A 12,144-nucleotide genomic window follows, 5' to 3' on the forward strand; every position below is an offset into this window, starting at 1 on the left:
TTGAGGAGAGGTCTAGTTACAGAAATATCTCCTGAGATTGTGCTAAACAAATCAGTTAAATTGGTTCTGACACAAAAATTTTAACTACTTTCAATTTACAGATTCACTTGACTTCATGCATTTTTTCACTAGATTTATAACAAAAAAGGATGCCTCTGCTGAAGTACTAAAAACCAAGCCCGCATAAAATATCTTTGTAACTGATGACTGTTTAACTAGCTTCCTCCTTTGACTTCAAAAACCATGTTGCTTTGTCCTTACATTAAAACAATAGCTTGACTCTGGTGATATTTTACTACGTTTACTCTAATCTTCTAAAAAATTTACAAAAGAAAACACATACTTAAATCAATATGTCAATTCAGCTCATTTGAAAATTTAGCCTTAATCCATCTTCTTTCTCTGCAAGGTTTATATTTGTATTAAAGCTGCTTTCATGCACTTTAGGATAAAGCCCTTGAAAACACCCTTTTTTGTCAAACACAAAATTAACCACATGCTATTTCAGTGAGGCAAAATTAGCTACAGAACCTCCAAACTTATGAATTACCAGTTTGGAAGCAGTTATATTTTAGGCAGTAAAGTCAACATATGTATATTAGATACTATCAAACAGATACTATGTTAATATTTTATGCTATTAAAAGGCAGTCTAACAGAAGAGTTAAAACAACTTCTCCTCCTTAAAAAGCATAGCAAAAATCCGTCATCGTCAGTGTTGTTCTTTCCATTCAAGCAAAGGAAGTCTGCTGACATATTTGCCTGTAATTCTAATTTTTACGTAACCCCCTTGGCCAGGAAGCCACGGACTAGTGTCTAAATTTTGAGGTAACAGTATTCTGTAAGAATATTCTTACAGCTAGCTTTGATAACTTGGCTGAACAGCAGAGAATGACTTATTCTGTGCTTTTTTCTACCCAGTCAAATCATTACTTCCTGAAACTTCAGACAATACCTAGGATAACCAGTCAGTGTGTGACTGTGGCTTACACAAGTTCAAAGTTACATGTACATCTAGAAGGCAAAGCACTGACCTGCAAGATGAGCAGTGGAAATTTCAAGTGTAACTATTCTGGAAGACACCAAATAGATAAATGGAATAGTCAAAAGGTTTTTCTGATGTGAGTTCTGAATGACAGGATGCCTTCTCAAAGCCCACGGCTGCTGAATGTGACCAGGAAAAAGGCTTCTGGTGTCAGTGCATAAAGATAACACTGCTTACTTAACTGCTCCACTCTTAGCATTTGGAAGTAGTGTTGCACTTTGAGAGGAGTGAAATACAGAATTAAATAGAAAGAATCTCTCTTAATCTAATTTCAAAGAAGTCAATGCATGACAACAAGTCACCTCACAGCTGAAATATGATGTTAAAGTTACTGCATATATGAAATCTGGTCTTGAAATCCTTCTATCTTACAACAGGATAGGGAGCATTACTACTATTTTTGATAATTTAATAGCAAATAAGTATCTGTTTTCATTTTAGAAATGTGACCTTGCACAGTTTTAGAGGTTGAAAAGAAGCTACCAACTTTTTGGTACTGCAAAAACAATCAGCATGAGTTGTTCACTGTCTGAAAAATGCAAGTTTGTTTAATAACTTCTTGCAAAATCCTCAGATTCCCATATAACTATCAGAGTCTAAAGTTCTATTATCTTTAGTAGAATTTAAACCACTTTGTGTATGAACAAAGGTGTTGTAATTATAGTACTGAAACCTGTAATCCTGAAAGAGTAGTAGTACATGGCTGCTTTTACTGCCCTTGCAGCAGGTCTGTACCTTAAACTTTAATATCCATGTGCAGAAGCACACAGAAAAAAAATGCTTTTAAATATAAATAATATTTTATTGGCTTTATGGGATTATATCAACTTGAACAAATCCAAATTATCACTCAGAGGGAGGGGCAGTGCGAGGAAAGTAAAAACAGAATACACAGATAAAGCTGCATTTAGAGCCAACATGAGCTTCCTCCTTGCAGCTGCTCCTTGCGGGATGAGCTTGGCTGATGACCTAACACTTCATGTGACATGTGGGGACATAACCCACAGCTGTGAGATGAAAATTAAGTATGGACTAATTGCTCACTGCTTTCCAAGTAAGAGTCACAACTGAGGCAGATTACAGGATCTCAGATTTGGTAAGAAGATTCTGAAACCATTTCAGAACCTGTATAAATCTGTTTCACAATAACCACTCACTGAAGTGTACCCCCATCCTTTGTCATGCCTGCAAACAATTAACAATTCAAAGGTCCTCAGGGAATACTATCTGTGATTTCTCCGTAAAACCATTCACACACAAGTGTTCTATCTTATTTATGTATGCTTTTATTTTTCCCCATCTGTTTGAAATTCTTTCCCCCAAGTATGATATTTCCTAAACATTGAACTGCCTTTATTTACTCAGTCTGAAATTCATATATTTCTGCTTCTAAGAAAAATGCTATGAATAAGAAACAGGTGAACTTTTAGAAGCCAGGAGTATCTGTAGTGGAACTGTTTGTAAATACATAAGCCACACACACAAGAAAAAATTAATCTGATGTTTTTTAAAGTAATGCTTTCATTAAAAATATAAAAAAATCAGCATTTGTCTCATCTAGCTGGGAGAATGTACTGCAGTGTACAAATACCTAAACAGCAGAGATGAGAAGTACGTAAGTGACAATCAAAGTAGCTTTTCCTATATGCTGTAAGTCTACAAATACAGCTGTGAATGGGCTCTTATTCCACTTCTAATCCATTCTGAATTAAAGCACAAACTTAATATGAAATAATTACAGAGCACAGAGCTGGCTGACAGAGGGTCCCGTAAGTCCTATTTGTGAAGTACTTGGCTTAGTTTTGTTTATGACTTTATATCCCGTAGAGTGTGTAAGTCTAGTAAATCTGTTGCAAAATATCATGTAAGAGTTATAAATACTAATCCTCAGTGGATCAGCTTCACGCTTGAGTGCTCTGGATATGTCATTCTTTGCTGTAACAGAAAATGTAATCATTGTCTGTAACACTAAGGACAAAATTCGAAGCAGCTCTGAGAGGTTTAAAACAAAGGTTGTGTGGCATTACACTCCTACAGGAGTAAGTACATTTTCCTTTTCTCTACTAGGATGGCTATGACTTAGGCAAAATGTTGTGAGCATTGCTACTCCACGTACCTAACAGAAAATCCATCCTGGTGGAACTGGCTGTACAGGCACACATTAACCAAAGGCCATCTGGAATCCAGAAACTAGACCTCCCTGTGTTTTATGTCCCCATATGAACTTAATTTGTTAGCTGAGCAATGACAGCAGTTACCTTTTATTAAAAAACAAACCTTAGTGGCTAGAGCATCTGCCAAGGAAGTACAACGTAAGTTCTAGGCCCAAAGGGAGTATGAACCTACAGCTTCCACATCCCTGGCCAGCACCCTAGGCACCAGCCTCAGCAGGATACTTCATGCAGGAACATCCATTAGTCCTTCTCTAAAATAAGGCCACTAAAATGCCAGAAACACTCAGGTCATAGGGGATGCAGATGAGGTCACTTGCCAGCATAGCTAAGGACACAGAGCAGAGAACTGAGGAACTAATGTTCCAGATGTGGCTGCTAAGGTTTTTTTTTTTTGTGTGTCTCTTTTACATTAGACAAACACTGGATAAAAACAGAAAAACAAGTGAAAGGGTAAGTACTCTGAATCCTACTTCTAGGACCAAACATCTAAATTTTACACACTGCAGAGACTGCAATCTGAAAGTCATGAGACTTAGTGTGGAGTGTGTACTACCCAAGATCTTGAAAGATTAGTTACACAGTCACAGAATCACAGAATGGCCAGGGTTGGAAGAGACCTCAAGAATCATCAAGCACCAACCCCCCTGCCACATGCAGGGCCACCAACCTCCTCATTTAATGCTAGACCAGGCTGCCCAGGGCCCCATCCAATCTGGCCTTGAACACTTCCAGGGACGGGGCATCCACAACCTCTCTGGGCAGCCTGTTCCAGCACCTCGCCACTCTCTCTGTAAGCAATTTCCCCCTGACATCCAACTTAAATCTGCCCTCCCTCAACTTAAAACCATTTCACCTCATCCTGCAGTTATCTACCCTTTCAGAGAGTTGATTCCCCTCCCCTCTGTAGGCTCCCTTTAGGTACTGAAAGGCTGCAATGAGGTCACCCCGCAGCCTCCTTTTCTCCAGTCACTCGACCTCAGCTCAGCTCCACTGCTGCATCTGGTAACTGAACTTATAAACACAGTTAAAAGATTTTGAGAAACAAAACCATTGACTGCTAAGTTGTGACAGGCGAAGAAAGAAGGCAGAAGCTCATCAACAAAGTTCAGTCTGCCTTAAGGTATTTAAGAAGCGTGTTTTTAACAAGTAGTTTTGTCAAATATGTTATGACAAAGTTACTGAAATAGTAATAGCAAAAAGATGCAGTAATGGTATATTTGTAGATGCAGTCTTCTCTACTTTACAAAGCTCTCTGAGGCTTGCAGGTTTTTTGACTACTGAAGTTAAGCTAAATCATTAAGTTGTTAGGAAAAAGAGACTGTTAATTTTTCCAAAGGACAATCATCAACATTATTATTTTTAAGGTCACAACTGTGGCAAAGTTTCACTTAAGTATTTATGGGGTTCTATTCCTATTTTTGTTGTTTATTTCTAAGCTTTTTTACTCTTATAAACCTGATGCACACTTATTTAGATATGTATGAAAGTACACATGTACATAGTTATCTATTAGCATGCTAGAAGATAAAAATATATTGTGCACTGTCTACACACTTCCTTGAAATCAGCCAACATTTATCACCTACCAACAATACATATATAAGAATAAGTAGTAGCAAAAAAGAAACAAAAAAAAAACAAACCAACCCACAACTAATTAAGTTGAAAATTTTATATTATCATTTAACAATAAATGTATTCATACCTGGTGTTGACGGTCTCTCCAACATATTCAAATGATGGTAAATAAAGGCTTGACTGTCATGAACCGTATCCATATCAATTTCCTCCTCTTCTTGAGAGTTTGAGAACTAAGATATTGGGGAAAAAATAAGTAGATGCTAATAATAAATCCTTAGGAATATCACTATGTAGAATTTAAAAAATTTTATTTTTGAGATAAACTGGGGGTGAGAGGGAAAGGAGGTGATATCTACCACTGCAAAGGAATAAAAATTCAATAAAATTAAAAAGCATCAATGTCTACCCTTCTTTCTAATTTACCGTGAAGCTGTATGAACAAGAACATTAACTGTCAACTTTAGTTCTTGCCAGCCAATAAAATATCTGATGGGAAATGATTTTGCCAAAGTAAGCGTAACAACTACTGTACACATATACACAACACGTCTTTTGTTTGAGCACAGCTTTAAGGAAAGCCAGTAGAAGCCACTGCTGTTATTCTGAATACCCTGCATATTGTGCAAGTTGAATTTCCATTTCTTACTCTGATTTTGAGTTTGACTTTACTGTCTTCATTCTTCTCTAGTATTTGCCCTGGCTCCAATGGAGACCCGAGTGGCATATCAGCCTTCCTCTTCACCCCCTGCTGATGACCAGAAATGCTGGATGCTGTTTCCTTAATAAGATGATCATCCTCCTGAAGCAGCATTAAAAGATCAAAATTAGAAGATAGCAAGAGCCACGTTTCAGCCTAAAAAAGACCTGATAGCTGAAAGCACTTCTGAGTAAGTGGGTGATTTGAACAAAGTTTTCCCTGTAGTTCTGGCAAAAAGTATTTTCTAAAACCCTGTATGGATTTGTGCCAACCTCTCTTACAAACATGGTTTCTCTTTACTTCTATTCCTGCTCCCTCTGCATATCTAGCATTGGCATCTTTTCTGTCCCTTCTCACAATCATGGTACTGTTGGTGTGCAACAACATTCGCTGCTTCTGAATGGCCTTTCTATAAATCTGTGCCTCGTAGTCTCTCCTCATTCCAAATCTCTGCTGAAAAGCTGTGACAGCCTCTCACCTACATGTGGGATTTTGCTAAATCTTCTTCTCATTTGCTTTAAAAACAAATGCTTTATTTGTTGAATACAAGTCAGAATAAGTAATAATAACCTGCTATTTTTTGAGTTATTAAAAAAAAATTTTTTTGTTAATTACTGCTAGGATAAGCAATAGAATGAGGGTCAGAGGAATATAAAAATAACAGGAGAGTCTAATAAATTAGACATATAGTCATTAGAACAGGAGACAGGTGTTCCAACAAGTCTAATCCACAAAATAGGGAATTAAAAATAAGTATCTGTAGAAGTAAGCATTATCAAAAGCCCACTAAAAGCTAAATAAAAGCCATATCATAGACTCTAAAGAGCATGGGCTGTTCAGCTGAACTGCTTTTCTCTGTTATACATAGGGTACCCCAAAAATTCTTGCCCTGAGCAACTGAAACTGAATTTTATGAAGCAGGTAACTCTTATGATCCCCAGCACATTCAAGATCAAAACAACCTGTCAGCACTGATTTTAACTCATTTGTGCTCTCAAAATGTACACAATACACTGCTTTAAGGAATCTAGTTAGTTTCATGTGTTCTATCAGCTGTTAATTTTTATAGGTATTTCCCTCTTTTCATTCCTGCTATTTAACTCAACACATAATTGTTGTGAAATACTTCAGAGTAAACTGACTGATGCAAGAGACAGTCTTTATTTTACATTAATCCTTTGTTCTTTTTTAATGAGGAAACTCAATTCTAGGTGTGCTAATATGATCATCTATGCAGAGTTGAAGACTGGAGATGAAGCTAAGGAAAAGATACACGGGATGAAGCATGAACTGAGGCTTATACTAACACTCTGTTTCCAGTTTAAGCCAGCAGTGACACTCAAAGAAGGAGCTTCGTTCCCCTTCTCACATGTCTCTGTCCTGGGCCACCACAGGCATTTGCATAAATGCATGATGAACTGGACTAAGGAAATATCTATTCATAAAGTATTTTTCAACCAGATCACCTCCTGATCCAGCTCACTGTGCAGTAAAAATGGTACTGAAGGAAAAGCAAAGAAGAAGCATTGAGAGGATTTTTTTTTTTCCCCCATCAAGATTGACTGACTCCTAAAGAACGGCAACTTAAAATCTGGCAACAGAATGTCCCATTATTTAATTCTGATGTGTGTGTGTGTGTGTAATAACTTAAGACTTATTACATGTTCTACAAATAAGCAGGATAGCTGTAAGGATATGACTCCATTATCATTTTCTCCCCCTACTGGAAATATCTGGCATGGTACTATGATAATTTGCAAACTGTATACTTGACATGAACTATGGGATTGATAATTATAAACACAGCAATAGTAAAAAATCCCATTCAAAAGGCTGGAAAGAGTAGTTTCAAATGTGATAGTCACGTGTTCATGTTTTTTTCAGGATCTACTCCTAAGCAGCTTCTATCAAACAGAAATTTGAAACTGTTAAGAAAATTACTTATTTCCACTTACATTGGATTTTTGTCTCCTAATCAACTTTGCCCTACAAAAAGACTTAGGAACTATTCTGAAATAGAATAGTGGTAACTATTCTGAAAAAATGAAAAGTTGAACAGCTTGTAAGATCCATTTTCCAGCTACATCATGGACTGAGTGTTAGGACTGAAATCTCAGAAGCCTGTAAGATATCAAACTGAATATATGCAACTTTTCAGAAGTTGTTACAAATCCTTCAGAGCACAGGCAGATTCAAGTGTTCCACGAAGAACTATTAAAGTTCCAACTTTCTATCTCTTGAAGTTGTTTACAAAGAGGTGTATTTTAAGATGTAATAGAATTACTGATTTTGTTTGGGAAAACTGTATAACTTGCCTATAAGCAATAGTCTTAGTCTAATTAAAAAAATTTCATAACAGCATCAAACATTTCTGTGAACCACTTTGTGTCTCATAAACAATACAGGAAAAATAGTTTCATAAAGAATACAAATGAAAGGCGAAAATACCAAGAAGTCTGCATATTACATGCAAAACAGTTAATTCAAAAGAGATATGGAATGTGTAAGCTTTTTAAGTGGAAAGAATAAAGAACAACAAGGTGCAAAGACAGCTTGAGCACAATACAAAATGACATCAGAAACCAATGCATTGACTTAAAGCCAGCTGAATCAGACTCATGCAGATGGTTTGTGCTTACGGTGTTCTGAAATACTACTGGCTGTCCATGATTGTTAGCAGCGTTCACAGGTTCCTGATTATTTGCTGCTGATTCAGGGATAATCGTTGGATTAAGCACAGCCTTCTTTTCTTTCAGATTAAGAACAAGTCCGAGCTCTGGTAGTGGTAAACACGAAGGTCTGCTGAGGCCAAAAAGTGTGAAATAGAGGTCTACAGCACCACAGCGTAATCTCCAGTCATGGGAAGTTCCTAAAATCCAGAGGAGATCATTGTTAATATAAGGTACACACTTCTCCCATGCCACAAGGAAGACAGTTTAAAGCAACTTGAATCCAACAAAGTATGTACATCTTCTGGGCCTAAGACACACCTCCCTCACTACTCCTGCCTCTTTTTCACAGAATCACAGAATGGCCAGGGTTGGAAGGGACCTCAAGGATCATGAAGCTCCAACCCCCCTGCCACATGCAGGGCCACCAACCTCCACATTTAATACTACACCAGGCTGCCCAGGGCCCCATCCAATCTGGCCTTGAACACCTCCACGGACGGGGCATCCACAACCTCTCTGGGCAGCCTGTTCCAGCACCTCACCACTCTCTCTGTAAAGAATTTCCCCCTGACCTTCAACCTAAATCTCCCCTCCGTAAACTTAAAACCAGTTCCCCTCATCCTGCAGTTATCTACCCTTACAAAGAGTTGATTCCCCTTCCATTCTGTAGGCTCCCTTTAGGTATTGAAATGCTGCAATGAGGTCAATGAGGTTTTGTTTATTCAAATTCATCTGCTAGATGCTGTTTTAAATAAAGCAGTAAGTTATAAGATGAATGTGTTTAATATGACAAGATTCAATATTTAGCTGGAAAACTAAGTGTTTTCAATAAAATAAAGAAAAACATAATGCTTTTATTTTTAAAGTTTCTTTTTAGGTTTTACTATTGGACAATTAACTTTTTTTTTTTTTTGTAAACCAAACCATAGTCTCACACAGCACTAGATTTGGTTACAATTGCCTATGCATTCCATGAAATTTAGTACGAGCTTTAAATATGACAGTGATTTGTAACCTCTGAAAACCACACTGATAGAGAGCACAAACCAGCAACACGTGAACTCATTTTTAATGTCTAATGACTACAGTGACTATTATGTCATTTACTTCACCAGATATTCAATACTTTATTTTGTATTCAAATTGGAGATACGTTGCTTTATCGATTTATTTTTCACAACAAGCTCTGTACTCCTTTATATCTTCATACACAAATGGTCAAAGCACGTTTGGCACCCATCAGAATAGAAAGTAACATCTGGTGCAATGCTGCAAACGCACGCTAGTGCTAACTCAGCCCAGCTCTTTACTGACTGCAAGTTTATTGGACATACTGTTCCACAGCAGGAATAGAACTATATCTGGTAAACAAGACACAGATGTGCCAACTGCCGTGTTAATATGGCTGTTCAAGACATCAAAAAATGAAATTGTAAGATCTATCCCTGTATATACTGTGTTTCATGGGCCTAAACAGTGTTTTGAGTAAGTTTAGTCGTTCACACACAACCCACGTACAAGAAATTCTCCTAAGTTTCATGAACAGTTGGGTAAGGAGAAAGTGACAAGAATATTAATTTGGCCATCTCTAACATTAAAATAATCTCCAGAGAATGACACATTCACAAATATTACTGTTAAAACTATTCTAATATTTTAATATTAAATAATGTGCTCAACTAATCAAACTAAATCTTCTTAAAATGTGATGAATTCCCACACAGTATCTCTCTCCTTTTCCAGGAGAAAAGTTAAGATCAAATAAAATTGGTTGCTGAATTTCTCAGCAATCACTAGAAATTGCAACCTCCATTAAATTGATAATGTTTCACACAGAACAAAAAAACTACATATATCAAAGTCAATTTTCTAGTACTTGCTTACTTTAAATGAAAACAACTCACAATTGTGGAATCACGCAGTTTTAAACCTGGCTACTAGTTTGTCTCACATTGATATTACCTTTCTGGACACCCTGGAATGCCAACCTTATGCCTTACAGATGATATATTGAAACATTATGTCATAGTGATACATAGAAATTTAAGTAGTTTAAGTCCTAGGAATCATAATAAGAATGTATACCCTGCTTGTTACATGTGAAAAGAAGTAATGGTTGTAAGAAACACTGCACGCTCTCTTCTCTAAAGAAAAAGGAAAAACAAACTCTCTGATGGGAACATCAAAATTGTTTATTTTCTGTGCCTGACACTTGGCAAATCCTACAAGACTGAACTACTGGTAGTCTCCTGGCTTCAGCCCCTAGAGCGTTGCTGTGAACTTTTAAACACTCAAAATAATGATACACAGAGAACAGACAGCCTTCAATGACCTAAAAAACCTATATAAATGTTTATATGTAATCTGTAGAAATGTAACAGATGTTAACGGGCAGTTTGTCAGGTCTGGATAAAACTGCTTCAGTAATGAAAAACAGGTCAATGGTAAAGATGTAAACCCTTATCTCATTAGCACCTTTCCTAATCACAGAAGGCAAATTAAGCTTGAGGTTCACAATACGCTTCTAAAAACCTCTAATAAATTATCCATGCAAATGATACCCTCTCATATTCTCTGAGAATTTGGCCTAATCTACAGCTAACTGTAAAGAAAAAGGAAAAACATACAGCTTCGCTTGGGAAAACATTTTATGTGAACATCTGGGTCAAAGAATAATTTTATGCCAAAGTGTATCAAAGCACAGTAGAGGATTAAAGAAAATAATGAAAAGCATGTTCACTGGTACCCTGTGTCACTAAGGAAGTTCAGGAGGTATGTGAATGAGAACTGCAGAAATTGAATTTTCCAGTTCTATCAATCTTACAACACTGAAAAAGTGAAAACCAACCTGAATTCATCAGTTTCCAAAGCTGATCTACCAAAGCTTCATTACATAAAGGTGACTCCATGTTCTTGGTAAAAGGTGGGTTCTTGGTCAGCATATCCAAGATCTTATGCCTAAAATAAAAATGATTTTTATTAAATCCAAATCAACACATTAAGAATACAAAGTCTGTTCCGTTTGCAATGTTCTTACAAACCAGATTTCTCCAACACACAACATGCTCAGATAGATTTATTGGTCAATAATTTCAAAACAAAAAGCAAGCCGCAACAACACTTTATTACTAGACATCATTTCTTAAAGTTAGATACAAAACTGTAGGCTGTATTACACCATTCAGTTTAACTACAGTCTTTTTTGCATGCTCACAACCTGGAGTTAGGCTGACAAAGAAACTGCTTTCATACTGACATCAAAGGATTTTCAAATATTTTAAATTTTTATGACTGTGATGCAAATGACAGGAACAAAACCATTGACTTGCAAACCCTTCTGGAAAAGAAAACTGTCACTCTTAAGTTGCATGGGTGTATAAAAATTCTATGCTTACTGTATTTATTTACAATATTTATACACTTGAACTGAAAGCAGATAGAGTTTTCCACTTCAAACCTAGCCTCAGAAACATTTTATCAATGATAATAATTGTGAGTTCCAATTTTAACTATATTCTCTGTATAGGAAGCTTTCCCCATGCTGTGTTATATATTTAGGACAAGAAAACCATTAGTTCTGATTTTTTTCTTCTTCCTTTCAGAATAGGCTTACACATAGCACTCTTCAAAATTTAAACCAAATCCTCTTTAATGAGACTCAAAATGAAATTTCCTTCCTGGACTGAAGCTATGCCTTCACTAGTGACTTGAACTGTACCTACTTTTATTAGCAAGAATGATAGAAAAAAATAGATTATAAAAAAACGTCATAGTTGTAAGATTAAGCGAGCAGCTAAACTGAGAGAAAAAGTAATACTTTTAATCTCTGAAATTCATTGATATAGTTGTAACCATAGAAAGTAAGTGCTGTGGAAGAAGAATCATTATGAACTGAGATGTTAAAAGTTTCATAATGAATGTGCTATAATATACAATCACACAATGCTGAAAATGAAGTTGAAACAGGAAATACTA

General features: G+C 36.4%; 1 protein-coding gene across 2 annotated transcripts in view; it reads right to left on the reverse strand.

The window, feature by feature from the left end:
• The window catches only part of TAF2 (TATA-box binding protein associated factor 2), a 57,740-nt gene that overhangs the window by 6,700 nt on the left and 38,896 nt on the right, over positions 1–12,144 (reverse strand). The window contains exons 22-25 of one of the 2 annotated variants that reach the window (XM_031591163.2): positions 11,018–11,127; positions 8,137–8,366; positions 5,447–5,599; positions 4,925–5,030 (exon numbers count right to left, since the gene is read on the reverse strand). In XM_031591163.2, the coding sequence (XP_031447023.1) occupies positions 4,925–5,030; positions 5,447–5,599; positions 8,137–8,366; positions 11,018–11,127 (599 nt within the window). The remainder of the gene's footprint in view (positions 1–4,924; positions 5,031–5,446; positions 5,600–8,136; positions 8,367–11,017; positions 11,128–12,144) is intronic. The other variant, XM_031591164.2, reaches the window with a different exon arrangement.

This window comes from Phasianus colchicus, chromosome 3 (assembly GCF_987193195.1).
Source record: "Phasianus colchicus chromosome 3, bPhaCol1.hap1.1, whole genome shotgun sequence".
NCBI classification, from domain to species: domain Eukaryota; kingdom Metazoa; phylum Chordata; class Aves; order Galliformes; family Phasianidae; genus Phasianus; species Phasianus colchicus.